This window comes from Sus scrofa, chromosome 6 (assembly GCF_054392235.1).
Source record: "Sus scrofa isolate SSC_HxYL_T2T_F1_AM1 chromosome 6, Sscrofa_HxYL_maternal_Yorkshire_Landrace_v2.0, whole genome shotgun sequence".
NCBI lineage: Eukaryota > Metazoa > Chordata > Mammalia > Artiodactyla > Suidae > Sus > Sus scrofa.
The window spans coordinates 96,337,521-96,353,513 of NC_139388.1; the positions used below are offsets into that span (position 1 = coordinate 96,337,521).

Genomic DNA, 15,993 nt, shown 5'->3' on the forward strand with positions numbered 1-15,993 from the left:
TCCCAGGAAGTGCTGTGACGTCTTAGGCCAACCTCATGAGAACAAGCATTCATAACAGTGGCACAGGTAAAGCCTCGCTCCTCATCACAGTCACTAACTCAGAATCTCCTCTGTCTTGGGGACAGGGCCCTGCTTCTGACCTCTCAGTTGCTCCTGGTTCCTGGCTCCTGGCTCCCTAGTGTGAGTCCAAATGCCGTTGTCCTCACCTACTCGTATTCATCTTCTCAGTCATAACCGTCACAACAGCACCTCTGCAAACTCTTTCTTCATCATCCCTCACCTCCCTCATTCCTCTCCCCATGTCAAACACAGAATTAGTCTCTCTATTTTCTAGGTTCCTATGGCTCTGTGGTTCCCAGATGTGATTCCTGGAATGCTCCATCTATAAGATGACCCATGAGAAAAGGATTCCATGAGCAAACAAGTTTGAGAAGCCCTCTTCATACACTGCCCTCGTCTCAGGAATTCCCACACATCTCTGCACAGCAAAGGCCCTGAGAAGTCCTGCAATAAAGAAGCCCAGTTAACATCGTTTAACCCAGTGTTTTCCAAGCCTCTTTGACTTGGAAATCTTTTACTTCTTGACTATTGGAACCTGTTTTGGAAAGTGCTTCCATAGCTCTGTGGACAGACTTGTATTAGCACTTATCACACTGTACTCTTCTCACCCATGTCTGGGTCTCCAGGAATTGACTGTGAAGCCCCAGTGGCCTGGGACTGTGTCTGATTCATCTAGGTCTCCACTGCCCACCAGAGGGTCTGGCACATGGTAGACAAAAAAAAATTTTTTTTTTTTTTTTGCTATTTAAGGCTGCACATGTGGCATATGGAAGTTTCCAAGCTAGGGGTGGAATCAGAGCTACAGCTTCCAGCCTACACCACAGCCATAGGATCACCACAGCTCACGGCAATGCTGGATCCTTGACCCACTAAGTGAGGCCAGGAACTGAACCCGTGTCCTCATGTATACTAGTGGGATTCTTTCTGCTGTGCCACAACTCCCAATAAATATTCTTAGAATATAGGGATTTCCTGTCTGCAACTAAGATGAGGACTTAAAGAGCCCTTGGAAGCAGATTCCTAGCAGTGCCTGGAAGGAGGTGGCTGGTGATAATGGTGACAAGAACAGAGTGACACGGACACGCTTGCAGATTGTGGGATTCTGAGCCCCCTGGGGATGTGGTCCATCCTCAGAGGTCTGGGACAGAGACAAGGGTGTTTAGCAGCCCCAGGGGATTCAGGCACCTGGAGTGGCCTCTGCAGCCACAATGGCCTGAGGAAGCCCAGGGAAGGGCAGGACCTCATCAGCCTGGGAGGAACCCTGCTATTCTGCCACGTAGTGTGGGCAAGGCCAGGCAGCACACACCATCTCTGGAGAGTCTGGCTTCCCTGAATCATCCACTGCTGTGTAGTTTCCTAGAACTTGGGAATCCGAAGGTTGGTTTTGTGAGGAACAAGGCTAGACAGAGATTGCATGGGGAAAATCTCCATGAAAGTTCTTGAGGAAGGTCTTTGTGGATGAGACAGTGACTTGTGGAACCCTGGACTGAGAGGAAAGGTCAGGCTGGTGGGGATGTAGGAAGCAACCAGAGAAGGCCTTGCAAACCAAGCTAAGCAAGTCGAGCCACTGAAGAGCCCTGGAAAGGTCTTAAGTCGGAGGGATCTTAGGACGCCCACCCTAGAGCAGTGTTGCAAATGGGAGGAGGGAAGCCAAGCCAGAAGCCCTTCCAGTTGTGAGAGATGAAGGTGGCCTGAACCAAGACGGGGAAGTTGAGTGGAGAGGAAGGCATAGACTGGAGAAGTGCTTAGGAGAAGGAGGGGACAGGACCTGGGGACATGTGACATGAGGAGTGACTCAGAGGGCCAAGGATCACACCCCAGATGACTGAATAGGGTGAGCTGGTTTGTAGGTGGGGAGACGAGCTCAGTTTTGGAAGTTTGGGATGCTGTGGGTCATCTGGGTGGAGCTGTCCGCTGGGCAGTGGGGGCAGAGGCCCCGCTGGAGTCCAGAGGATGGTCAGGGACAGAGGCAGAGAATGGAGGAGATCTCAGGAGGCGTGCAGAGAAAGGAGGTCCCAGGACAGCCCGGGGGAGCATCCAGATCTAGGAAGTTTCTCGACCTGAGTACTATCTGAACACGGAATGTCGGAGGCTGGCCAGAGGCGTCCAAGGAGCATAAGTAACAACCCAAGCCCCCTCTAACTGGCACCCACTCATAGTGTCCACCCAAGGCTCCTGTCCCAAATCTGTGTTCTCACCTGAACATCCCTACACCCCGCAGCCCTCTCTTGCTCTTCCCTCCACGGTCCCAACCCTCCCTGCAGACCCTGGGGTTAATCCTCCCCCTCCCCCAGATTAAGGGCACTGCCCCCCTTTGTGCGGCCCAAGCGCCCGAGGCGAAAGCCCTGGGAGGCTCGCGGCCATCCGGCCAGCTGAGGTGGGGAGGGCGGAGAGGGGCGCAGGGGAGGAGACACAAAAGGGGGGGAGGGATCCTGCTGCAGCTGTCCCGCGAGGGGCCGGGACAAAGGGCCTGCTGGCGGCCCGCTCGAGCCGTTTTCATGCCTGTTGGGATTAGGCGCAGGAAACGTCGCTCGCAATCGTGCGGATCAACAGTCCCGTGCGCGCCGGCGCGTGGGGCGGGCTCGGCTCCGCCCGCCCCCAGCTTTGTGCAGAGTCCCCCGGCTGCAGTGGCGCGGGGGTCCAGGGTGGCAGCCTCTTTGTCTGTGCCTTTCGGGGGACAAGCCCCGCCCGGGGACCACCGAACACCAGCTGAACGCCGGCCTCCTGCCCTCTCCTTCCTCCTCTGCGAGGAGCACTAGAGCTCCACCTTGTGCCCCATTATGGGGCAAGGTCAAGGCCCCCCAGGCCCCTAACCTCTTGGACTGCTCTCATCCCACGGCCCGCCTCTTTCAACCGGTTGCAGGGAGGTACAGGACCTTGGGCAACCTAGCCCCTACCCTGACCTTAGTATGATGACCCCCTCTCCTTTTTCCCCTGAGCACCGTCCCCCGTCACTGGCCTGTCCCCCAACCAGCTGAATCTCTTCTCAAATCTCCTGGTGATGAATGAGAAGGGAACAGTTAGAAGATCAACCACCTCTGAGCTTAGGAGTTTGAGGGGAGATGTGGGGAAAGATAAGGTTTGGCTACGGAGGCCTTCAGGCCTGGAAAGCAGGAGCAGACACATTTCTGGCTGTCCCGTGCTGGAGCTGGGAGAGGCTTGGGGGGTCTGCTTGGGTCTGGAAACCTCCCCACACTGGGTGCAGTCTTATTATTGACTGAGAAGAGTGGGGGAAAGAGGAGGAAGCATGCTTGTGAGTCTGTGTCTAGGAGTGTGCATTTGCATGAACAATTGTATAGTATGTGTGTGTGTGCGCATTGCATATGCACAATTCTTAGGCATGGGATTGGTGCCCTCCGGTTCTGTGGGTGCCTGGTGGGTGTGGGCATGTACGAGTATGGATTTGAGGTCTGGTTCAGTTCCTAGGACACTCTCATGTCATGTTCCTCTTCTCACCACCAGCATCCCATTAAAATCAGAGATCTGGGATTCAAGGCCCATTAGCAATGATTTTTTTTGGGGGGGCGTCTTTTTAGGGCTGCACCCACAGCATATGGAACTTCCCAGACTAGGGGTCAAATTGGAGCTGCAACTGTTGGGCCTATGCCACAGACACAGCCACAACCACACCAGATCCAAGCCTTGTCAGTGAATTACACCACAGCTCATGGCAATGCCAGATCTTTAACCCATGGAGCAAGGCCAAAGATCGAACCCACATCCTCATGGATGCTAGTCATTACTGCTGAACCACAATAGGAACTCCACAATGATTTTTAATGTACAGCACAACTGCCCAGCTGCATTTCCTACCCCTGATGGCCTCCCCATTCTCTCCTAGTCAGATAGTAACAGCTAACATTTAGGGACTCTTTCCTATGTGTCAGGCTCAGCTCTAAGCCCCACCTCCATTTTCTGGCTTCGCCCTTGGCATGTGGAAGTTCCCAGACCAGGCATCAAACTCGAGCCACAGCAGCAACCCAAGCCACAGCAGTGACACTGCTGGATCCTTAACCTGCTGCATCACGAGGGAATTCCTGTAAGCCCTTTACCTCTGTAAACTTATTGAACTCTCACATAACACTGTGAGAGAAGTACTGATTGCTCCCATTTCACAGTTGAAAAAAGTGAGGCACAGCTAGTACGTGGAGGATCCAAGACATCTGGGTCCAGTCTGCACTAGAAAAGAAGACACAAACACTGGTTTTGGGGTGAGGCCTATAGGAAATGCAGGCTGGCACAAGCTGCCATCAGGGGCCATTCAGTGTCCTTGGAGATAGCCACTACAGGTCTTCCTCCACTGATAATGGGGTTCTGTCCCAATAAACCCATGGCAAGTTGAAAGTTTGGTAAGTCAGAAATGGATTTAATAAACCTAACCTATGGAACATCCTCACCTAGTCTAGCCTAGCCTAACTTCAGTGTGCTCAGCTCTTCCATCAGCCTATAGTTGGCCAAAACCATTGAACACAAGTCTATTTTATAATCAAGTGTTGAATAGCTCATGTAATGTATGGAATACTGTACCAAAGGTGAAAACAGGATGGTTGTCTGGGTACAGAATGGTTGTAAGTGTATTGGTTGTTTACCCTGGTGATCGTGTGGCTGATCAGGAGCTGCCAGCATGACAACAGTATTTGAGAGAATATCATACTGCATATCTCTAGCCTGGGAAAAGAGCAATGTTCAAAATTTAAAGTAGGCTTCTACAGAATGCTTATCCATTTCACACCATCAAAAGGTCCAAAAATTATAAATCATCGAAAGTCAGACACTGTCTGTACACAGAGTCCAGACATGCCAGGCTGAGGGCTCAGGGGCCCGCTTACTACATTCTGCAGTCTCCTTATCCCCCTAACTTCTTTTTTTAAACAATTTTTTTTAAGCATATGGAAGTTCCCGGGCTAGGAGTCAAATAGGAGCTGCAGTGAGCAGCCTATGCCACAGCCACAGCAACGCTAGATCCAAGCCACGTCTGCGACCTACACTATAGCTCACAGCAACGCCAGATCCTTAACCCACTGAGCAAGGCCAGGGATCAAACCCACGTCCTCATGGATGCTAGTCGCTGAGTGCCCTACTCCCAACTTCTTACACCCCTCCTCATTCCAGTCCACTCCCTGCCTCTCAGCACTCCAGGTTTTAACCCTACCCCTTCTGACCAGCTTGATGGCTCAGACCCACTTGGGGTCCCTGGAAAGAAAGTTTCCATGGACTGAGACTTTTTTTCCTCCCCAGCGGACCCAGCCCTGCACTACCTACATCCCTGCCAGTCCCTTCCATGCTTCAGTCCTGTCCTGGGGCCTGCACAGGCCTCTGCTGTGCACTTTGCCCCTGTGGGTCTCCAGGTCTCAGCACCTCATCCCTCATTCCTCCTCCTAAACTCCTCCTAGGTTTCCTCACATAGGACCAGAAACCTGAGTTAGACTTTCTTGCTCCTGGTCATGGGATTTCACTCTGGCAAGAAAGGGAGGGGTGGCTCACTGGCTAATAATGCTCTCCCTCGTGTGTGAACCTTCCCCACTCTTCTCACAGTCCTAGGGACTAAGAAATCTCTCCTGGGTGGCTTTTAAAACAATTTCCCGAAGTTGCTGTGTGGCTCAGTGGGTTAAGGATGTGGCATTGTCACTGCAGTGGCTCGGGTTGCTGCTGTGGCATGGGTTCAATCTCTGGCCCAGTGGCCAAAACAAACAAACAAACAAACAAACAAAAAACCAGACCTCTCAAATATAGAAATCTCAGGCAGAGACCTTCACAGAGGGCCAGCCCCAGCTCTCTTGCTCCTTGGCTCAGAACGTCTTGTTAGAAACCTTCATGGTGGAGTTCCCATTGTGGCTCAGGGAGTTAAGAACCCAACATAGTGGAGTTCCCGTCGTGGCACAGTGGTTAGCGAATCCGACTAGGAACCATGAGGTTGCGGGTTCGGTCCCTGCCCTTGCTCAGTGGGTTAACGATCCGGTGTTGCCGTGAGCTGTGGTGTAGGTTGCAGACGCGGCTCGGATCCCGAGTTGCTGTGGCTCTGGCGTAGGCCGGTGGCTACAGCTCCAATTAGACCCCTAGCCTGGGAACCTCCATATGCCGCGGGAGTGGCCCAAGAAATAGCAACAACAACAACAACAACAACAAAAAGACAAAAGACAAAAGACAAAAAAAAAAAAAAAAGAACCCAACATAGTGTCCCTGAGGATGAGGGTTTGATCCCTGGCTTTGCTCAGTGGGTTAGGATCCAGTGTGGCCATAAGCTTCAGTGTAGGCTGCAGATGTGGCTTGGGGCTTGGATCTGGTATTACCTTGACCATGGTGTAGGCCTTAGCTGCAGCACTGATTTGACCCCTAGCCTGGGAACTTCCATATGCCACAACTGCGGCCATAAAAAGAAAAAAAAATATCCTTGTGGTTAAAGTTATTCAAATGTAGCTATATCCCTTTGCTAGAACAACATCTCTTAATGAATAGAATTTGTTAAAAACTTGTTCAATATTGTTTCTGTTTATTTTTTGTTTCTGTTTAAATGTCAAATGTTGAGAAAACAAAAATTATTAATGTACTGGGTCACTGACTGTTTCAGTGAGAAGTATACTTTGTGAAATTAAAAATATGTATACCTTGGAGGCGGAGGAGAAAAAAACAAAATAAAAAAAAATTTGGGTTTCTCTTGTGGCACAGCGAGTTAAGGATCCCGAGTTGCACTGCAGTGGCTTGGGTCACTGCTGTGGCATGGGTTCGATCCCTGGCCTGGGAACTTCCATATGCCATAGGCGTGGCAAAAAAGAAAAAAATATATAACTTGTTGGGAATGGCTAAAAGGGAACACTCGGTTTCTCTGAAATATTTCAATTTTTCTAAGTAGAATGTGACTTGTATTTGTGTAATTAAAAAGTAATCCATAAAATATGCCTTTATTGAATCAATCAAAACAAGCCTCCTGGGAGTTCCCATTGTGGCTCAAAGGTAATGAACCTGACTAGTATCCATGAGGAAGCGGGTTCATTCGCTGGCCTTGCCCAATGGGTTAAGGATCAGTGTTGCTGTGAGCTGTGGTGTAGGTCGCAGTTCGGCTCAGATCTGGTGTTGCTGTGGCTGTGGCACAGGCCAATGGCTACAGCTCTGATTTGACTCCTAGTCTGAGAACTTCCATATGCCCTGAGTGTGGCCTTAAAAAGAAAAAAGAGCAAAAACAAACAAAAAAAACCCCCATGATTCCTCCTGTAGTAGGCAACCTCTAAGGGGACCCCTAATGATCCCTGACTTTAAGCAACTTGTTGGGTTTTTGTTTTTGTTTTTGTTTGTCTTTTTGTCCTTTTAGGGGCACGCCCACAGCATATGGAGGTTCCCAGGCTAGGGGTCAAATCAGAGCTACAGCTGCCAGCCTACACCAGAGCCACAGCAACACCAGATCCAAGCCACATCTGTGACCTACACCACAGCTCACTGTAATGCAGGATCCTTAACCCACTGATCGAGGCCAAGGATTGATCCCACAACCTCATGGTTCCTAGTCGGATTCATTTCTGCTGTGCCATCATGGGAACTCCATAAGCTACTTGTTTTTAACCAGTAGAGAATATGACAACACCGAGGGATGTCACGTCTATGATTAGGTTGCAGATAATTGTGAAACCAAACACGGCCCTGTGGGGCTGCTGGGCACAAGAGCCTCTCTGTGTCCCCCATTTCTTGTTCTTAGGAAATTGGCCTCATTCAGACACTGTGACCTTCCCTGAGTTCCTAGGGACAGGTTCAGACAGTTGCTGATCAGGATCAAGCAACAATAGTACAGCCTTGGGGCAAGATCCTGGTTCCCTCTCAAGGAATACACATAATAATATAGGCACCTTATACACCTAAGAGAAAAGTTATATTCCTTATGCTTCTTTTAGAAATGAATACTTTAGGAGTTCCCGTCGTGGCGCAGTGGTTAACGAATCCGACTAGGAACCATGAGGTTGCGGGTTCGGTCCCTGCCCTTGCTCAGTGGGTTAATGATCCGGCGTTGCCGTGAGCTGTGGTGTAGGTTGCAGACGCGGCTCGGATCCCGCGTTGCTGTGGCTCTGGCGTAGGCTGGTGGCTGCAGCTCCGATTCAACCCCTAGCCTGGGAACCTCCATATGCCGCGGGAGTGGCCCAAGAAATAGCAACAACAACAACAACAAAAGACAAAAATAAATAAATAAATAAATAAAAGTACTTAAAAAAAAAAAAAAAAAGAAATGAATACTTTAAAATTAAACAGCTTAGCGTCTTTCCTTGTCCTTCTCCCTGACCCAATTGCACCCTAAACACAGTCACCCATAAGCTAATGATTAGGCACCTTGAGCACAATGGCCTGTGGGTGAAAGATTATTACCACATGATGTTTTCTCAGGAACTTTCCTAGTTTGTTCTCATCTCTGATCAATGTGCCCTTTTCGCAAGTACTGTTATTCGAGGCAATAACCCAGAAGACCACCATCGGGAACATCTCCTGACTCCAGCTTTGATGACGAAGATTCCCCCAAAGAAAGAAGAATGCACGCTTGTCCCAATCCTGATTCCTATATGAAAACCTGTTTTTCTCCTTTTAACTATAAAACTTCCCACAATCCTTCCCAAAGTGGGGCATAGTCTCAAGGCATTAACCTGCTATGACACTCCTTTGCCTGGCAAAGCAATAAAACTATTTTTTTTCTCCTTTACCCAAAACTCTGTCTCTGTGTTTCAACTTGGCACCGGCAAACAGAGGGCTGAATTCTGGCAACAATTGTGACTTCATTCTTCCTAGTACTCTATAACTTTCTTGGCTTGCATGCTTTGATGAAGCAAGCTGCCATGGCCCACATGGCAGTGAACTAAATGTGCCCTCCAGCCAACAGCTCTCTGGGAACTGAATGCTCCCAACAAAGGAGACCCTGGATCTGGACTGAAACCTTGATTGCAGCCTGATGAGAGAGTCCTGTCCTACAGAAATGATGAAATAATAAAGGTGTATTGTTTTAAGTCATTAAATTTTAGGGTAATTTGTTATGCAATAGGTAACTACAGGTAAATATTGAACAACACAAGTTTGAACTGCTCAGGTCTTCTTATATGAGATTTTTTTTTTTTTTGCTTTTTTTTTTTTGCTTTTTAGGGCTGTACCTGCATGGCATATGGAGGTTCCCAGGTAGGGGTCAAAAAGGAGCTACAGCTGCTGGCCTACACCAGAGTCACAGCCACACCAGATCCAAGCAATGTCTTTGACCTACACCTCAGCTCACGGCCAGGCCAGATACTTAACCCACTGAGAAAGGCCAGGGATCAAATCTGCATCCTCACAGATCCTAGTCGGGTTGAGCTGAGCCATGACAGGAACTCCTATATGTGTATTTTTTTCCATAGTAAATACTATAGTACTATACTATCCGCAGTTGATCTAATGCACGGCTGCAGAGCCATGGGTATGGAGGGACTGAGTATACGGAGGGCTGACTCTAAGTTATACACAGATTTTCAACTGCATGGAGGGTTGATGCCCCAACCCCTGTGTTACTCAAGGGTCAACTGTAATATACTTGAATTAATGAGTCATCCTACAAACCAATATAAAATAGAAGATCTGGAGTTCCCATTGTGCCTCGGGTTCCCATTAAAAACCTGACACAGTGCCTGTGAGGATTCGGGTTTGATCCCTGGCCTGGCTCAGTGGGTTAAGGATCCAGCGTTGCTGTGGCTGTTGCGTAGGCCAGCAGCTGCAGCTCTGACTCAACCCCTAGCCTGGGAATTCGCATACACCACAGGTGCAACCATTAAAAATTACATAAGTAAATAAAATGCAATAAAATAGAAGATCTAATCTAGATTGGTATCAACAAATATCTAAAGTCGTGTACACGTGGTATAACTATATTCATGTCAGAGCCATCTAAGGACACTAACTCAGTCTTTTACAGTCAGGCCCCCCTTCAAGGAAGTGGTGGCTTCAGGGCAGACCGAGTAGGTGAGTGTGTTTGTGTGAGTTTATGCCAGACTGAGAGACCCCTGAGGAGAGACACCCTCACACCCACTTCTCCATAGAGCCCCCATGAGACTGCTGGCCATAGCAGCCTGAATGTCTCCTTCCAGTGTCTCTCCCCACACCCACCCCCCTAGCCCAAAACCCGTTCAAAAGGGGGATTCAGATAGCGTGGAAAAGAGGCTACCTGACAACAGGTAAAATAGAAACCCAAGAAATGCTTTTTTTTTTTTTTTTTTTTTTTTTTTGCTTTATATGGCCTCACTCACAGCATATGGAAGTTCCCAGGCCAGGGGTTGAATCGTGGCTGCAGCTGCCGACCTGCACCACAGCCACAGCCACACAGTCAAGCCGCATCTGCAACCTACACCACAGCTCACAGCAATACTGGATCCCTAACCCACTGAGCGAGGCCAGGGATCGAACCCAAGACTCATGGATATTGGTCAGATTCTTAATCCACTGAGCCAGAGCAGGAACTCCCATGACATGCATTTCTTTGCCCCGGTTCATTCATCCTGGTTGGTCCAGAGGCCAGGTTCACACTCAACATGCAAGATTGAGCACAAAGTCCCCAGGGCCATTGCTTCAGCTTCATTCCCTATACCTTTCACCTACCCACCCACACATGTTGCAGATAGGGAGACAAAGGGCCAGAGGCAGTGTCAGTGACTTCCATGTCACTACTTACCCAACAGGATCTTGCATCCTCTTGGCTCCCAAAAGCAAAGCAGGGAGCTCAACTACCTTAGTCCTTGGTTCTCCCCAAAACTCACCTGCTCTCCATCTCATGGAGCCTCTGCTAGAGCCTCTCAACCCTGTTTAGAGGGCCATGCAGTGACAGAAGAGGGTATGGCCCAGCATCCTAAGAGCTTCCAGTGGCTGGGCTGACACTGCTCATTGTCCACCAAAGCTGAACTGTGGCTCCTGCCAGCCAAGGCAGTCTGATTTCAGGGAAATGGACCAAATGAATTTGACATCCAGTGTTGCTAAAGCCAGAGAGGCACAGCAAGTAGAGGCACAGAGAGGGAAGTAAGATTTTCCCCAACAGCCTTGGAACATCTATCCATTCCTTGCAAGCTTAGAAAGCACACATTCCTTTTCTTTTTTCTTTTATTGAAGTATAATTGACATATGACATTATATTAACACAGATTCCTTTTCATCAGACGCTTAAGTCGGCATGGTTTGCAACAGTTCCTTTGCAGTGGTGAGATACGATTTGTTTGGAACTGGTATTTTAGAATTCCCATTCTCCTGGTCTTCACAGGGTTCTGCCATTGTCATCTCCCTCATCCCCATCTCCCGTGTGCCCCAAGACCGAGTTCAAAAGGGACAGTCCCCTAGCTTCTCTGATCCCGCCCCCATCCCTGCCATGGCCTCAGTCAACCATCCCAGCTCCCTTCCCTGACATCAAGTTCCTACCAACTGCCCTGACAAAACTGCAGCCAAAAAGCCATGGCAGGCCAGAGCAGCCACCTAACTTCCCTCAGCATATCCACCATCAGGGACAACAGCCTTACCAGAGCAAGGCCTGGGGGGAGTAAAGGGGAGGGATAAGGAGAGGTGGCCTGAGCAATCCCAAGAGAATGGATCAGCCACAGCCTTGGGATAAATCAGAGCAGGCTAGCCCTCTCCAAAGGGAGCATTAGGACCCTGCGGAGAAAAAAGGCTACTGTAGGCCATGGGTAACACAGGGCGTGGATGGACATCCTACATATGCAATGAACATATATTTGCACACCTACTTGTGAGTCAGCCTGAAAATACACATGTTCCGAATATAGTTCTCCCATGCCTGCACCTTTTACACATGGACCCCTACACATAGGCCTGCGCACACAAGGGCTCACTCACAAACACCCACCACAAATCTGTATACTCGAACTCACTCATACATAAACACACATCTTTTGCATATATATCTTCACTCATGCACATATTCACACACTGTGGGGGTACCCTTCCACACAGGCATACAAATTTACTCCCTCTCACATACATACTATACATACACATATGTACATACTCACGCATAGGCCTGCACAAAAGTTAGCTTGTGTGTCCATACAGCACACGCACTTAGGCCCAGGTGCTGATTCACACATCTCTGAGCACATCTGCCTAAATGTTAGCACTGACACACTTGTTTATGCTTCCGGCACTCATGCCAGCAAATAACCCGTACTTGCTTGTGCACAATCACACACATGCCTGCAAATATATACATATACTCTTGCACCCCTATACAGGAACCCCCTTAGCCCTGGTCCTGGGGCCTGGATGGTGCTGCCCTCTGATGGAGACAGCGAATAAGCTCCTTCCTGTTGTCTAGAATGGTGTCGAAGCTCTCCTGCAGACGGGCCTGCTGGTCAACCAACTGGTGCTGCAGGCCCCGGATCCACTGGAGAAGGGCCAGGCGACGGTACATCACCAAATGCACATGGTGCTTCTCCTTCTCCTGCTCTTTGTAGCGCTCTTGAGCCTGCAGCTGCTGCACAGCCTGGGCCACCGAGGGCAAAAGGGGATCTGAAGGGCCAGGGCCCAGTGGGGTCCCACAGGCAGGCTCAGGACTGCAGCTAGAGCTGTCAATGCTCAGGGAGCTGCTGGCATAGCCATTGTCCTCTAGCGGGGAGCAGACTGTGCTGGCACCGCCCATCTTCTCAGGCCCAGCTCTGGGGATCTCTGCCCCCTCCGGTGGGCATCGGACCTCCCCTTCAGGGAGTCCAGGAACCTGGAAGCCCTGGTTGTCAGAGGGCAACCTGGAGGAGCTCCTCATCACTTTGGGCTCCACTTGGCCTGGCATCTCGGGCCAATTCTCATTGGCATCCTTGGCACTCGCCATGAAGTTGGAGTTACTGTCGGCTTGAAGCTCGGGTGGACATACTGCAGGAGGCGGGCCCCCCAGGAACTGAGCCCCCTCAGCAACCCCTGGCTGGACGGCAAACATCTGGTCTGTAAAGGGAAGCAGAAGAATGTAGTCAAAGCAGGATGGTGTGGGTTGCTGAGGTTGAGACAACCTGGCCACAGGACAAGGCTTCTCCTTCTCAGCCCCTTTCCCTCCACTCTGGTAACACCTTCCTTTGCAGTCTTCTTCCTCCTTCTCTGTCTGCCGATTTTCCATCTCCTCACAGGGTTTTCCCTTAGCCCTGGGAGGCAGCTTGTCTTCTCTTAATGCACTTCTTCCCAAATGACCTCATGCTCTGCTGTAGCTTCAAGAACAACCATGTGTTGGGGCACTCAGATCTGTCTCCAGCCCAGACCCGACAGCTACCAAATTCTGCAACCAAGCCTGGGTTCCTCAAGTTCCCCATCTCCCCGTTCCATGTCCGCAGCAAGACGGCCCCACTCTCCAGTCCGTCACTGTAGCCAAGAATCAAGAGCAGCCTGGACTCCTCACTTGCTTCATTCCCTCCTCACTAGCCATCAAATTCAGACAATTCTTTCTCTTAAAAACCTCAGAGAGACACAGAGAGGGAAAGAGAAAGAGAACGTGCGTCTGTACATACATCTCCCCTCGCTTTCACTTGGTTAGGGCTGTTTCTGGATTACTGACTGCTGTGGCCTTTTCGCTGATCTCTCTGCCTCTAGTTAAAAATTTAACTTTGGGAGTTCCCGTGTGGCACAGTGGAAACAAATCTAACTAGTAACCATGAGGTTGCAGGTTCGATCCTTGGCCTCACTCAGTGGGTTAAGGATCCAGCGTTGCCATGAGCTGTGGTGTAGGTCACAGATGCGGCTCGGATCCTGTGTGGCTGTGGCTGTGGCATAGGCTGGCAGCTGTAGCTCAGATTTGACCCCTAACCTGGAAACCTCCATATGGCAGGGTGTGGCCCTAAAAAGCAAAAAAAAAAAAAAAAAGTAAATTTGTCATGGCTCCCCCCAACAAACTCTGGCTAAACCCCTTTATGGCCTATAAGGCCGTGCTTCATCTGGCCCCTGCTCACCGCTCCAGAATTGCTTCTTGCCACTCTGCCCCTCCCACCACCCCAAACTGCTCAGAGATCTCAGGACACACCATTATTCTCATTACACAGTTCCCTTGGCCTACACTACCCTTCCTCTCCCCTTCCCTCCAAACTCCTCCCTTTGCCACCCAGACAATTCCTTTTTGTACCTCAAAACTCAGCTCTAATAGCCCCACCTCTCTAAGCCATCTGGATATTCTCCCCTCTGCCCAAAAGACACTAACACAGCTAACTGTGCCTTCTTCTGAATCCCCACTGCCCTGGGTCTTTTTGCCATTTTCTTGGGCTGCTCCTGCGGCACATGGAGGTTCCCATGCTAGGGGTCGAATTGGAGCTGTAGCTGCAGGCCTACGCCAGAGCCACAGCAACGCGGGATCCGAGCCGTGTCTGCAACCTACACCACAGCTCACGGATCCTTAACCCACTGAGCAAGGCCAGGGATCAAATCCACGACCTCATGGTTCCTAGTCGGATTCGTTAACCACTGAGCCATGACGGGAACTCCCATGTTTGTTTCTTGATGGTCAGTAAATGTCTATTCAAGTTTTTGGGGTTTTGCTTTTTTATCTGTCTTACAATAGCAGCTTCCACTTCTGGCTCTGTGACTAGAGATAGAATTCCTCTATATATCTTCCATCATATTCAGGAGCCAGTACGGAGCCTGGCACTAACCAGGTACAGTAGATCCTTGCCGAGTGAGTGTGTGAATGGGGGAGGGGGACTGCAGTGGGATATCTATGCTCAGGAAGACCCCAACAACAGTAGCAGAGGCTACAGCTGAAGCCTAGGTTCGCCCCTCTGCTCAGAGAGGAACCCCCTCCCCCACTGACAAGCCTCTCTCCCCTGACCCGGCCCTTTGAAGCCTCCATGTCTAGCACAATCCCGGTGCCCCTGCCTCTAGCTTGCTCCATCCTGAGGCCCTGGAAAGAGGGCATGCCCCATTATTCTTCCTCCCCAACAACCGACCTCTCCCAAAATTAGTGTTTACTTGACGAGAGCTTTCTATTGACCATATATTACTAGGATTCGAAAAAGTGGGGGTTCAGTAAGAGTGAGGGATAGTGTAAGTGGAGGGAGCAGGGACCCTTCCCACATTCAGTAATGGGAAGAGGTCCTAGGAGCAACGGTTTAGGGACAGTCCCTTTGTAACCTACACACTCCATCCTGTTAAGCAAGGGGCTTGGAGATCTTCCTGGCCCAATGTTTTCTTTTTTTCTAAGCTTGGGCGGGGGCCGTGAGGGAAGCTGGGATGAGTGGAGGTGGTACTAAGAATCGCGGGGTTCTCAGAGACGGTAAAATGGGAATGGAGACAGCCCAGGATCAGGTTTCTCTCCAAGCTAATTAGCAATTTGCCGAGGTGGGGCGCTCTGTAAGGGTGGGAGGAGGCAGCCCCCCTTCCTGCCTAGCCTTGAGGGGGTGGGGGAAGGAGACTACCCCGGGAGACCGAGGATACTGACGGCCCTTCCTTAATCTCCCCCAAAGAGGCAGCTGGGCCGAGGCTGCGACCCCCGCCCCCTGCGGCAGGGGTCCAAACCCTCCCGCTCCGGGCCCCCACTCACGGCCTGGAGGCGCCGGCCCGCCCAGCTAGCTCTGTTCCGAAGGCCCGCGGCGGGAACTCTTCCGTCGGGGTTGTGGCGGGGGCGGGGGGGGGGGTTGTCCCTTGGCCTGGGCGTCCACGCGGGCAGGGGCGTGGGTGCGGGTTTTCGTGTCGCGCTCCCACCCAGGCAGGGACTGCGGAGTCGCGCGGCGTCAGCGCGGCGGGGCGGGGCGGCCAGGCCCACGTGGGTCGGTTCGGTTTTCCGCGGAGCCGCGCGAGGGCCGGAGCGCTGGAACCGCCTCCTGAGCCTTCGGCACCTTTGACCCAGCCCTTGCAGACTCTGTTTTATTTCATAACTGCGTTCACAGGATCCCTCCGATCGGTTTGCCTCACTGCACATTCAGTGACATTTTCAGAATGAAAATCTGATCATGTCTCCACCTTCCTGCCTAAAACCAT

At 50.7% G+C, this 15,993-nt stretch overlaps 1 protein-coding gene and 1 long non-coding RNA gene across 2 annotated transcripts; one reads left to right on the top strand and one right to left on the bottom strand.

Moving 5' to 3' along the window:
• Positions 1–11,128: 11,128 nt before the first annotated feature.
• LOC146402669 (uncharacterized) lies at positions 11,129–15,719 on the top strand. Its single transcript, XR_014805134.1, has 3 exons — positions 11,129–13,675; positions 14,487–14,700; positions 15,285–15,719. It is a non-coding gene; the product is annotated as an uncharacterized LOC146402669 (long non-coding RNA).
• On the bottom strand, positions 11,129–15,761 carry C6H1orf216 (chromosome 6 C1orf216 homolog). Its single transcript, XM_021095921.2, has 2 exons — positions 15,557–15,761; positions 11,129–12,984 (listed from the first exon to the last, which is right to left on the bottom strand). The coding sequence occupies exon 2, from the start codon at positions 12,977–12,979 to the stop codon at positions 12,290–12,292; it is 690 nt and encodes a 229-aa protein (XP_020951580.1). The 5' UTR covers positions 12,980–12,984; positions 15,557–15,761; the 3' UTR covers positions 11,129–12,289.
• Between the last annotated feature and the right edge of the window lie 232 nt (positions 15,762–15,993).